The sequence below is a fragment of the Mus caroli genome, unplaced genomic scaffold (assembly GCF_978045245.1).
Source record: "Mus caroli unplaced genomic scaffold, Mus_caroli_1 scaffold_3, whole genome shotgun sequence".
In the NCBI taxonomy this organism is placed as follows: Eukaryota; Metazoa; Chordata; class Mammalia; order Rodentia; family Muridae; genus Mus; species Mus caroli.
The window spans coordinates 57,566,393-57,579,781 of NW_028227258.1; the positions used below are offsets into that span (position 1 = coordinate 57,566,393).

At 43.8% G+C, this 13,389-nt stretch overlaps 1 protein-coding gene across 2 annotated transcripts; it reads right to left on the reverse strand.

Annotated features, from left to right (window-relative positions):
• Nucleotides 1-12,298, reverse strand: Sike1 (suppressor of IKBKE 1). Of its 2 annotated transcripts, XR_015046689.1 has the most exons (6): nucleotides 12,049-12,298; nucleotides 11,755-11,860; nucleotides 10,466-10,608; nucleotides 9,258-9,371; nucleotides 5,361-5,573; nucleotides 1-263 (listed from the first exon to the last, which is right to left on the reverse strand). XR_015046689.1 is itself a non-coding variant. In XM_021158315.3 (5 exons), exons 1-5 carry the CDS (start codon nucleotides 12,205-12,207, stop codon nucleotides 5,472-5,474), a joined length of 624 nt encoding a protein of 207 aa, XP_021013974.1. In that variant the 5' UTR covers nucleotides 12,208-12,298; the 3' UTR covers nucleotides 7-5,471. The 2 variants fall into 2 exon arrangements, 1 of the variants encoding a protein (XP_021013974.1); XM_021158315.3 differs by having other exon boundaries at nucleotides 7-5,573.
• Between the last annotated feature and the right edge of the window lie 1,091 nt (nucleotides 12,299-13,389).

Consider the following 13,389-nt stretch of genomic DNA (forward strand, 5'->3'; position numbering starts at 1 on the left):
TGTCAGTCACCTATTTTGTCAGTGTCCCCAATTTTGTTTTGTTTGACATTTCCTCTTGATGAGATAGAGATTACATAGGATAATTCTATACCACTTAATGTCCTTTGATCTGTATTATGCCACACATAGGAAGGTGGTTCTGTTTTAATGGAACTGAACACCTTCTATTGCCTAGTGATGTCACAGGGTAGTGAATTTGTAGGGAGGTGCATTAGTCATGTCTTCATGGTGACGCTGGTGCAGACAAACTCACGGTGCTGGTCCTGTAAGAGCATAGCACATACAATTATGTAAAGTGCATAACTGATAATGAAAATAAGTGGTTGTTACAATTTTACGTAGAAATCTATGCCTTTTGAACATTAGTATACTCTTACTTATACTGTAAACTAGTATGCTTTGTTGTGTGGCTAGCAGCTTCATAAATCTTGTTTTTCCCGACTCTCAGCTGTTTTGGGAGGTACCATGAGTTGTTAGTGAGTTAGGGGGAAAGCCCCAGCTCCTGGGAGTCCCTCCAGACTGGGCTCTCACAAAGTCCCAGAAAGCCACCTAGAGAGGAGCAGGCAGTTACGGTAAAATGCTTGCCACACAAGTGTGAGGAATTGATTTTGAATCCCCAGAACCTGCACAATATAGGCAGGTGAGGTAGCAACACAGCTGGGACCCAGCTCTCCTGTGGTCAGCTGGGAGGGGGAGACAGGAGAAACTTTGGAAGGTCAGGAGGCAGCTAGCCTGGTGTATGTATACAGGAGGAAACAAGAGACTTTGCAGCTAACAAGGTAGGAGACAAGGACTGGCACCCGAGGCTACTAGCCTCTAACCTCTACATGTGCACCATGGCACCCAAGTGCCTGCTGCCCATACACACATGAACATGTACACATACATTCAAAACAGGTGTTCTTGAGACAGGATCTCACTACACAGCTACCAGGCCTGACCACACAAAAGATCTTACTTTAAAGAGAGAGGAGCACTGGTGAAGGCAACAAAGTTGTATTCACAGCATCCTCAAATAACAACTGCTTAGAAAGTGCTTCTGTTGAGAAGTGTGGACCCTTGGGCCCCTGGGGTAAATAAAAGCAGGATTTAAAAAAAATGAGCACCACTGCCCTCATTCACCATAGACCAGGCTAGAACTCAGAGAACGGTGGGCCTCTGCCTCTCTACTGCTGGGATTAAAGCATGCCTCATTTTTTTTTTTTTTTTGAGACAGGGTCTCACTATATGACCCTAACTGTCTGGGACTCAAAATGTAGATCAGGCTCATCTCTGAACTCATAGAAATCTACCTGCTGCTAACTCCAGCCAGAGTGCTGGGATTAAAAGTGGGCTAAGTGGCCTGCCTAGTACTGGTAATATTGGGTTTTGCTTTTGTGGTACCTGAGGTTTGAGCCAGGGCTTTGTGTATGCTAGGCAGGCGTTTGTCCCCACACTGGTAATAACTGAGTTCTTAAATTAGGTAATGAATGCACGATAACGTGCCTGCATTGCCATCTTATCCCTTTTGGGGGGGGGGTTAAGTGCAAAAATAAAGTACTGATAACATTTATATGTGCATGGTTGTTTAGAAATTTGTTCCTGATCAGATTTCTTAGATATAAGGCAACTCAGGGTAATTTCAACAAAAATGATTTTATTAATTTCATTAAAAGTATTTCTCAAGATCTCTTGGGCAGCCAGGAAATGAGACTTAAGAGGTTTGCATCTAATTCTATAAGGATGTTTGCAGTAAGACTCCAGTCTCCACTGCATACACTGGGTCTTCCACAGCTGCCTACTAGCACTCCAGACCTGCTCTGCTGCTCTTCTATGGAGCCAAACACAGCAGCAGCCTGTGTTGCTGGTCCCCAGGTTCAGAGGTTTCTGTGTGGCTCCCTGCTTTGCCATATCACTAACTTTTCACTAACTTTGAAATTCAAGGCAGCTGAATCTTCCCTCGATGCAAAGGTGGCTGGGAAACAGGTAACTGGTACTTCCAGATTCTTTAGAAAAGAGGGAGGCTCTGCCACATTAGGCAGGGAAACTTTACCCAGGCATGGGTAGGACATTGAGCAGTCAGTAAAGAAATAACAGTGTCCACTACTGCTCATTTTCTTAGTGACTCAATGTAGGCATCCCTGCAGCTAATAATTTTAATTTGTTAAAAATTATATTTAAGGTAAAATGCCTTACTGTAACAATCAGGCCTTACTGTTTTCTCAGTACTGATTTTATTTGGCACGGCTGTGTACCTAGCTTCCTTTGCAATTAGACATGTCTATTTAATAAGTGAGGCAGATATGGAGAGAACTCCATTAGAATTTCTGGAAACGTTTGCTTTCCCCATGTGTCTGTAGTGTAGGGCAGGCAGTTTTCTATTTTTTCCCTGTCTTCCACATGGGCATGACATCTGACACAGCAGTAGCCTATAACAAGATAACAGCATCACAGACGGGAGCCAATGTGGAAAGAGACACCCTGTGCAGAAATGCACCCTTTCCCTCCACACTGAGGACCACTCACAGGCACAACTTCCTAGGGAACATGCAGCAGCATGAACTAAACAGAAGTCACGGTATTCGCAACACACAGGCCATAGTGTCTCTCTTACCCTGTTAATTACCCTGTTGACTGACTTTGCCAATCAAGATCCATGAACTCCAGAGTTATGTGCATTTAAAGGCGCCTTAACTTGGTCCTTAAGAAATGTGCTGAAAGTGCCTGAGTGTTGGCTCCACTTTGGACAAATTAGAACCTTCTAGTATGTATAGAACTGTAAAGAACTGAAGTGGGGATGCTGTGTCAGCTGACACAGAAAACCCCTTAGTATAAGGTAGTAACCATTGCAGGACCCCTTGGACTTCGCTTCTGCAGCTGTTTTCTAGGTTTCCTCCTAGCACCACCGCTCCCCCATCCCCTTCCCTGGTCAACTTTTGGATTCTCAAATAATACAGCCCTTTCTGTACTGTATCCTACACTTATATCTGATCTAACACACTGCATCAAAATTATCTGCACAACATTTTGTTTAGTTTTTTGAGACAGGGTCTCTTGTAGCCCAGGCTGGTTTTGAATTTACTGTGTAGCCAAGGATGACCTTGGATTTCTGCTCTTCCTGCTTCTGCTCCAAATTCTGGGATTACAGGCATGTGCCACCATGCCCAATTTATCTGCTGCTATCGGGCAGGCAGCATAGAGGGGAACAGCGCTGCTATATCCCCCCCTCTGTAATATCCCTTTACCACTCTTCTCATTTTAAGTCGGTTTGTTTTTAACTCCTAGTGAAATACTTTGCACAGGACATCATACACACTTTCTCTGTGTGTGTGTTGTAGGTCAGAAGGTAATCTGTGGAAGTTGGTTCTCGCCTTCCCTCATGTGGGTTCTGGGGAATTGAACTCAGGCCATCCGGCTTCTTGGTAAGCACTTAGACTTGCTGAGCCATCTCCTAGCCCTAACAGACATGTTCTTAAACCGGTACTGTCGTTTCCAGATTCCATCCATAAATTTCTATTTCATTAGGTGCATTTTAAGAAACATGGAAATAGACTTCAGTGGTAAATTATGCATTCAGGACTTCTGCAATGAATAGGTTGTTAATGTGCTTTTCAAAGGTTTATACTGCTGAATATATGAAAAAAAATCTCCTATACTTCTTTTTGCTTTTTTCAAGACAGGGTCTCCCTGTGTAGTCTCCTGGAACTCACTAGGTAAACCTGCATGTCCTCGAATTCAAGAGATGTGCCTCTGCCTTCCAAGTGCTGGGATTACAGGTGTACATCGCCAATACCCAGCTAAACTTTCTTTTTTTTTCCAGCTCAACTTCTTAATTAGACTCATTTCTCAGTAAAATTAGCAAATCTTCTCAAAAAGGTTTTTATTAGTAAATATAATTTCATACTAAAATTTTATACACTAAATACTTCCATCCACTGCAAGAGATATTAGCATCTTCACACAAGTGTGAAACATTCTTTCTCCATTCAATGTGCTAGCTCTGTAATACCTTCACAGCACTAACACCAGGCAGAATTTATATGACACAGGGCACCGAAAGCTCGCTCTACCCTCAGGACTGCAATGGCGAGATTCCTCTGAAAGCTAGATGCAAAGACCTTTGTAGTGAGTGCAAAGGGAACAGAAGGCAGAAAAAGGGACACCATGCTCACTGCTGAAATAGACTGTCTGATAATGCTCTCAATGTGATGGGACCTGCTGTGACAGCTGACAAGTGGTAGAGGAACCCACCCCTGAATGGGCTTGTGGAGTACACACTTGGGGCCCTTAGGGGACACATCAAGGGGAGCAGCTGGAGTGAAAGTTAACATGGGAACAAAAACCAAAGTCCATCTGGGCAAAAAGTGCAAAAAGAATTATTTATAAACCTGACATATCAGCAAACCAAGATGAGAAGGAACTGACAGGGAGCTATTAGAATCTCAGGTTGTTCTTGATTGCCTGAATGCATGGCATCAGGAATGTGGTAACTTTCTGTGAGTAATAAAATGCTTCCATGTGAAAACCCAGCAGATTGAAAGATAGCAAAGTACTGCTGCCAGTCTAAACCATCCCAGTGGTGCTGCTCTGCACAGTGCAGCTGTGTGTCCATGAAAGTGCCTAGGAGCTAGGAACCTATGAGGTGTGTGTGTGTGTCTGTGTGTGTATGTCTCACATGAGGCAACCACCTAAGCCGAAGACTCCTTAGGCAGACAGAATGGAAAACTACTTGATCAAATAAATAAAAGCTATTTTTGGCATTTAAGTCCAATGTACATGCACAATCATGTACATCTAATAGCTCCCTGTACATGATGGGGCAGGCCCAAGTTCCTCAGCACTCTCTGAATGACTGTGGATCCTTGAGGAGGAGGAGGAACAACCCGAACCCGGCTTACTTGTTTTCAAGCATATTTCCTGGGGACTAATAGATTCTCTCAAATTAAGAGCAAAGACACCTGACCACAAAGTGCCAACTCCTAGCACCAGAGAGGACCAAACCCCACAGACGAGCGATGTCACTCAGAGACACTGTCAATCTGCTTCTTTGAAGTCATGCTACTTTTACAAGTGGAAGAAAAAAAATCTAGGTTTACACCAAATATGTATTTTTAAAAAGTTAAATCTTTGAAAAACTCTTAGAAGGAATTTTTATAATCCTATATAAAATAAAATCCTGGTTTATAATAAAAGTGTTCAGTGTTTCCAAGCTGTGAAAAACAACATTGAACTGCAGGTAACAGTTTATAGAGATTCCGGACTAGAGTGACAATGTCGTCTCTGTCCCAGCGATGGGAGACTTGTCTAGTTTCACTAGTACACCCCAAACTAGTTAGTGGACAATGAATACCAAGTGGCAATTCTAAACTGCCACCCCATACCTCTACCCAACACTAAGTCAAGTCTGCGGCAGGACTCTTGGACACGGCTGGAGAGGAGGGCACGGCTTCTCGCTCTGACGGGCAAGCTGCAGCCAGCCTTCGGAAGTCCAGTTACTTGATGGCCTGAGAGGCAGGAGCCACAGAGCTTTCTTTTCCAGCCTGCAGAGACTCACTGCTGATGGACAGTAACTCTCGAAGTTCCTTATTTTCAAGCTGGGGAGAAAAGATATCTCATGTGTTTTAATTGTTAAACTATGTCAGAACATATTATTTTGGGCCAGAAAGAGGAAAAAAAAATTTTTTTGGTTTTTCTTTTTTTTTTTTTTTTAAGATTTATTTATTATTATACATAAGTATACTGCAGCTGTCTTCAGATGTGCCAGAAGAGGGCATCAGATCTCATTATGGGTGGTTGTGAGCCACCATGTGGTTGCTGGGATTTGAACTCAGGACCTTCGGAAGAGTGGTCAAGTGCTCCTATCCACTGAGCCATCTCACCAGCCCTTTTTTTGGTTTTCCAGACAGTGTTTCTCCATATAGCTCTGGCTGTCCTAGAACTCACTCTGTAGACCAGGCTGGCCTGGAACTCAGAAATCTGCCTGACTCTGCCTCCCAAGTGCTGGGATTAAAGATGTGAGCCACCACGCCCGGCTGGAAAAATGTTTTTAAACTTCATGTTTTTTAACTTCATGTTTTTATTGATTATTTGGAGATTTCACATACTTATCCCAATCCCATTCATTTTCCAGTCCTCCCTTGATCACCTTTCACCCTTATGATTCTCCTGCCACCTTAGCCCCCAAAAAAGAAGAAAAAAAAAAAAAAGAAAAAAAATACCAAGTCCAATTTGTGCTCCCCATATATTCACTGGAGCGTGTCCAAACTTCCAGTGTTCTGCCCCTTTAAGACAACCTAGTCCTCTCCTCCCCACCCCCAGAAGACATCAGCTGTGAAGAGCTACACTTCAGCATCTCATCACAGTGGAAAAATATTTTTAAAGTTTCAAATGCTTTAAATTTATTTATTTATTTGAGACAGGGTTTCTCTTTGTACCCCTGGCTGTCATGGAACTCACTCTGTAGACCAGGTTGGCCTTGAACTCAGAAATCCACCTGCTTCTGCCTTTCAAGTGCTGGGATTAAAGGCGTGCAGATTAAAAAATTGTTTTTTTTTTAAGACAAAGTCCTACTGAGTGGAGTTTGCTGGCCTAGAAATTGATATGCAGATCACACTGATCTTAAACAGATATCTGCCTGACCTTGCCTCCAGATTACTAGAGGTATGCACTGCCACACTTGGACTTTAAACGATTAAGCCTTTTCATTTTAGACTTATTTCAATATTTTATGTGTATGAATGTTTTACCTCCATGGATGCCTGTGCATCATGTGCATGGCTGGTACCCTGGAAGGTCAGAAGAGGACACTGAATGGCCTGGGACTAGAGTTACATAGGTCGTGAGTCACCACCATATGGGTGCTAGGAATCAAACCCAGATCCTCTGTAAGAGCTACAAGGGCTTTTAACAACTAAGCCATCTCTCTGGTCCCTAATTTAATTGCTAATTTTGATACTTGACACCTATCACTTTCTTTGATTTCTAGCTACACTCTATCTTTATCCTTTTTGTAGAAAATTATTGTCTATTTTGAGATAGGGTCTTATGTAGTAGGTGAGGCCTGACTTGGAACTCCTGACCCTTCTGTTTCTAAGTCCTGGGATTACAGGTGTGTGTTGCCATGTCCAGATCTTTACAGGACACCAAGATAAACTACAGCATTTTCAGCTTCACCAAGAGGTTGAACAAATCCTCTACTATATAAACGGCTTCTTAGTTCTCGAGTTATTTTTTACTTATGTGTATGTATTGTTTTGCATGCACTTATGTATGAGCACCATCTGAGTGCCTAGTGCCCTTGGAGGCCAGAAGAGGGCATCAGTTCCCCTGGAACTGGAGTTAAAAATGGTTGTGAGCCACAATGTGGCTGCTGGGAACTGGGTCCTCTGCAAGAGTTGTAAGTACTCTTAACTGCTGAGCTATCTCTTCAGTCATAGTATTCTTAATCTTTCTTCTAGCACTTATATACCATTCTGTACTCTGTCCTTCCTTCATTAGATATGAACAGGGACCTTATCTTTTTCTTTTGGAATTTCTCAAAGGGCCCACTATAGGACCAGAAATAACCAGTCAAGTCTTCAAACCACCCACTGAAGTGTCTTCTCTGCATATTTTTACACTCATACACATATAATTACATTTTTAAAAACCCATGATGTTACTTGTTATCCATCCCCATTCCCCTCTCTCTCTTGCGATAAGGTTTCTCTGTGCAGCCCTGACTGTCCTGAAACTCATTCTGTAGACCAGGCTGGCTGCAAACTCAGAGATCCTCTGCCTTCCAAGTGCCAAAATTAAAGATGTGGGCCACTATAGACCAGAGGTGTTTACTCATGTTATTTTATGCATGTGCGTGTGTGTATGTGTATGTATGTATGTATGTATGTGTAGATATATGGTACATGCATGCCTGGTATTCCTTCAGGTCAGAAAACAGTGTCAGATGACCTAGAACTGGAGTTAGGGATGCTTGTGAGTGGCCATGTAAGTGTTGGAAATTAAACTCAGGTCCTCCCAAGGGCAGCAAGTACTCTCAATTGCTGAGCCATCTCTCCAGCCCTTTAGATTTGTTTTTTTCCTTTTGAATTAGGGTTTTATACATCAGAGGCTGGCCTTAAAACTCACTAAGTATCCCAGACTGGCTTCAAAGCTCTCAATCCTCCTGTCTCAAACTCTTAAGCTTCTGCGACTAGAGCCGTGCATCATTACACCTAGTTTATGAAGTGCTGGGAGCCAACCTGGGACTCAAGAATGCCAAGGAAGCGCTCCACTCCCAGGTGCACCCCACTGTTCTTCTGTGACGTATTTGTAAAAGGTCTCTTCATTTTATGTGAGGTTTTGTCTACATGTACATCTGTGCACTGCGTGCTGTGCAGCAGTTACAGGCAGTTGTGAGTTACCATGTGGGTGCTGGGTCCCCTGGCCAGTGCTCTTACCCACTGAGCATCTCTCTAGCCCCACTTTTTATATTTCTCTTGGCATTTACTTCTATAATTCTAAAGGGTTGCCTGTACTGGTTGATCTTATCTTTCCTTTCCTTTCCTTTCCTTTCCTTTTTCCTTTCCCTTTCCCTTTCCCTTTCCCTTTCCCCTTTCCTTTCCTTTCCTTTCCTTTCCTTTCCTTTCCTTTCCTTTCCTCTTCTTTTCTTTTCCTGGAACTTTCTCTGTAGACCAGGCTGACCTTAAGAGATCTGTCTATCTCTGCCTCCAGAGTGCTGGGATAAAAGGTGTGAGCCAACACTGCCCAGCTTCTGTACTGCTATTTCTTGATCAAGTTTAGATTTTATGTATTTGACTTTCTATTACTGCGAGAAGTCAGCTCACACATGACCTGTTCCTCCTCCCCTCTGCTTTTCAAGTATATTCATATACTTAATAGATAAAGCAACCGAGCTCTGTCCCCAGCCCCACAGTTGACATTTCCCCTGATTGCTGCTGACTACATTCATTTATTTTCCTGAAAAGGAAATAAATAAAGGAGAAATTGAAATTTTAAGTCACTAGGACACGAAGAACATTAACGCTGCCAACCGAGGCAACCCAGGAGGCTGAGGCAGGGCAGTTTTGAGCTCTCAGCCAGTCCAGGCCCCATTCTGAGATGAACTCCTCCCTTCCTTCCTTCCTCTCTTTGAGACATTTTTGTAAAAAGGGGGAACATTATTATACTGCAGTGATAGGACAGTGGTGACACATCCCAAGAGCCTCTAAAACTCACAACCAGTGAACTTAACAAAATAAATAAAAGAAAAAGAGGTGACCTTCTGGCAGTGAGCGCCTTACCTCCAGCTGAGCTAGTCTCTCCTGAACCTTACAGAATTGGTTATCGTCCACCTGAACGGCTCTCCGCATCACGGCTCCCATTTCACAGATTCTATCGATCTGACTTTCAATCTCCTGTGAAAATAAGATGAAGAAAAGGTTCCTAGTGATGAAGACCATGGAACGCATGTGCAGGAGAATTTTATGTCTATTTAAAACCTTGAGAAATAAGAGTAAGTGGGAAGTGGCTCCCTTTGTACACGCTACAGAAGTTACACTGCAATCATACTATATTTCGAGCTATAATAATATCAATTTATCAATCTGTGGCATTTCAAATAATTTCCAATTTTCAAAAGAATGTTTGATATCCAGGTGCCAGGTATGGTGGCATACACGTGTAATCCTAGCCCTTGGGAGGCCTAGGGAGGAGGGTTAGGAGTTAAGAGGCCAGCCTGGGCTAAATGAGACCTAGGTGCAAAACAAAACAAAACGAAACAAAACCCTAAACAAACAAAACACCCACCCAACCAACCAAAAAGGTAATAGAACAGACAACTCAAATATTTAGATATTTAAAACATTCAAATATTTTAAACATTCCATTGCCTAAAACTCCTAACGATAGAAGATGAAATGTGGCGCATTTTTCACTGTAGTAAATAGTTGCTTCCAATTAATTACTACAGATTAAAACACAGTACAAGCTAAAATAGGGCAAGGAAACACCCTACAAACTGCAAGGTAATTGCTGGCTCCTCCAAGTTAAACAGTGAGGGATCAAAGCGTAGGAACTGCTATAAAACAAAGGAACAAGACCAGCCCTCCCCCCATAACACAGTCTGAGTCATTTGATGAAGTTAGTGACTGCTTGCTATGTGGAAGCTAGGGATAAAATCCGACTTGGAACTATAAAACTTATGGCTCGATAGAATGTACAACAATCAGCTAAGTAGTCACTGAATGCCTTCAACACTAGCTGGTATTACGCTTGCTATGTAGCCCTCTCAATCTTTCTGTCAAGCTGAAAAGAAATCCTTGGTGAGGGAGGTAACCTGACCACTAAAGGATGGAAGAGGCCCTTATCCCCTTCCTTTATTCATGTCACAGCCAAATACCGAGTGATTATGAAAATATGCTGAAAGAGGAACACCGTTTTCTGCAAACAAAGCAACGACCCCACGATTTCAGTTCAGTTTATTTGCAATTTATTTATCAGTGTTTCTTACTGCAGAGTGAGACTGGTGAGCTTTCAGAACTGGTTCGGCATCCACGGCTTTCTTAGCGACCATTAACTGTAACATCTGTTTCCGGTACTTGCTCATGATCAGTTCCAACGCATCCTGGTGCTCCTCCAAGGAAACCCACAGCTCTAACAACAACAACAACAACAAAAGCAAACATCTGGACAATGACGTCTAAGACTGGTCTCAAGGCTCCTAACAGCTGGAGCTCTCAGACACTCCACGGGACACTGGGAATCCAAAGTTGGAAATCAGTATTCAAGCCCACGGAAGTGAACAGTGTACCTGAAAACCAACTCTCTCTCTTTTTTTTTGTCCGGAGACAGGGTTTCTCTGTGTAGCCCTGGCTGTCCTGGAACTGACTCTGTAGACCAGGCTGGCCTCGAACTCAGAAATCCACCTGCCTCTGCCTCCCGAGTGCTGGGACTAAAGGCGCGTGCCACCACTGCCAGGAAAACCAACTCTCTAAGCGGTAGAGTCTTGTGGAAATAAAATGGGATGTGTAATCACGAGGCATGGATTTGAATTCAGTTTTCTAATTGACTTCTTAGAAGCAAAAATGAGCTCATTAAAATAAAAAATTCATTTTGTTGATTTGTGTGAACCACAGCACACGTGGGGTCAGAGAACTCCCAGGAGTCAGTTCTCTCCTTAAACCCTGTGGGTCCTTGGAATGGCCTCAGGCCTTCAGGCTTGGCAGTTCAGGCCTTCTGGCTGGTTCCAACTGGTGTCTGTGAACCCGTTTCTTAGCTGCACTGTGTAAATACTTGGTCAGGGGCATAGAGTGGAATGGTAGATGTAAAAGGGCTCCATCAGACAACTACCATCCTGCTGTCATCAACAACCCTAAGACTATGTATTTGGGGGACGAAGTTCTAGCCTTCCATCTTGCACAGGAACATTAAAGAAACGTCGATCTTAACTTTAGTGTTCACTCTAATATCGAAATGTTACATTTGGAGACAATGAACTTTAGTTATAGAAGCCTCCATTTGGTATGTGGTCACTCCCCAGCCATCTAACAATTCAACTCTGCTAAACTACTGAATACCTCTTTCAAGGTCATCAATCAGCAAGAGCAATCTAACAGATTTTACTGTTACCAGTTGACCCTTGAAGCACTGATCTAAATATATGTATGCGATGTGCACTCTTGTTAACTGTTCAGGCACTTGTGTAAGAATGTCCAAAGAAGTATTACCAGAAAAAAAAATCCTACACACACACACACACACACACACACACACACACACACACACACGGGCCTGACTAACCTCTGTTTTCCTGCTGTAAATCTCTAATCTGGGTATTCTCTTGAGACAGCAGAATGTGAGGTTTATATTTAGACATGTCCTTCACGTCGGATGCATCCTCTTGATACTGGACAGAGAGACAGACTAAGGCACTGCAAACATGGGCAGGTGCTGCGGAGGAGGCAGCAGTCCCACCCACGACACAGGAAGCTCACACATCCGCCCTGCCCTCCGGACCAAGATAAATCAGGCCGCGCGACCCCACCCACCCGCCCGCAGCGTCCACCCCTGGGCGCGGCTCGGCCCCCGGCCGACCTGCTCGGGTAACACGGCGCCCGCCTCCCGCATTGCCGCCACCCGCCGGTGCAGCGCGGCCGACTGGTCCACCAGCGACTCGGCCGCCGCATCGTGCTCGCGCAGCCGCTCCAGCAGCGTCTTGGCGTCCGTCAAGATCTTCTCGATCGTACAGCTCATAGTGGCCGAGGAGGCGCGCCGGGCCCGCTAGCCTAGGCGATTCGCTCAGACCTTCCCGGCCCTGGCTCAGCGCGACCCGCGTCACTTCCGGGTGCACTTTAAGGCGTGGTGGCAGCTCGGTCGGCGCCTGCGCAGAGGTGGACTCTTGGTTACCCTCCGGCTTCGCCACAGCCTTTCTAGGGTGGAGCAGAAGAGGTCGGATTGCCACATCCTGGTTTTTCACGAAGTTATTTCTGTTCCGGTCTTAGTTCAACTTTTCTTCTGGTTTTGATTGATGTGGTTTGTTATTTAGTAATGGGATTGTAACAAACTGGTGAAACAGACACCCACCCCCAATAAGTGGTAAAATACACCGGAACCTCTCCTTTCCTCCCTCCCTCCTTCCAGTTCTTCTCTTCTTTCTCCTCACCCCCCTCTTTTCCTTTTCTCCTTCCCTTCCTTCTTCGTTTAAACGGTGAGCAGTGTCTGGGAATGACATCTGAGGTTGTCCTTTGACTTCCACAACTGCACTTGTGTATGCAAACAGTTACATGCACACGCGTGTGCACATACACAAAGGAAAATCTTTCCTTAGTGCAATGTTGGAAGCCTTTTGATTTGGGAGCTATTCTGCTATTTTACAGCACTATGGCTGACTGTGTTTAACGAGTACGGTGGCTGACAGGAAATTCTTTCGTAAAATATTTTTGTCCAAAAGAGTCTAGGACAGTAGAATAGTAGTAATGCTGTGTTTTAAAGAATCATTTTCCCTGTCCTACAGTCTCTTTTATCTTGAGTTCAGATGTAAAGTTTAGAAACACGCGATGTTTGGTGTACTTTTGTGATTTGGGGAAATGCCTATTGTAAAAATTTTACACTTACAAAACTACGTTAAGAGGTCGCCTCTGGGAAGATGAAATAATTTTCATTCGGAAGGAAAAGAACTTTGGCAAAACAGAATAATAGCCTCGAATAAGTTTACAACAAAGACCAGGATATATTTGCAAACGTTTTGTGGGGAGCATTTCCCAGGACTCTTAGAAATACTTCAGGAGTACACAACCCCCTTGAAGTCACACAGGATGAGGGCTCAGATTATGTGAGCTGGACATTAAGGGGTAAAGATCCCCTCAGTTCTGGAGAAATTGGGGGACACTTGAAGGTTATACTGGTAGCCCAAATAAACTTACCTAAGGCATGTGG

What these genes read in the sequence shown, in the direction of transcription:
- Sike1 (XM_021158315.3), bottom strand. Translation starts at nt 12,207, where the DNA reads ATGAGCTGTACGATCGAGAAGATCTTGACGGACGCCAAGACGCTGCTG. An exon ending in CTCACCAGTCTCACTCTGCA is followed by an intron (nt 9,372 to 10,465) that starts GTAAGAAACACT and finishes TTATTTTCACAG; the next exon opens with GAGATTGAAAGTCAGATCGA. An exon ending in AGAGACTAGCTCAGCTGGAG is followed by an intron (nt 5,574 to 9,257) that starts GTAAGGCGCTCA and finishes TTTTCTCCCCAG; the next exon opens with CTTGAAAATAAGGAACTTCG.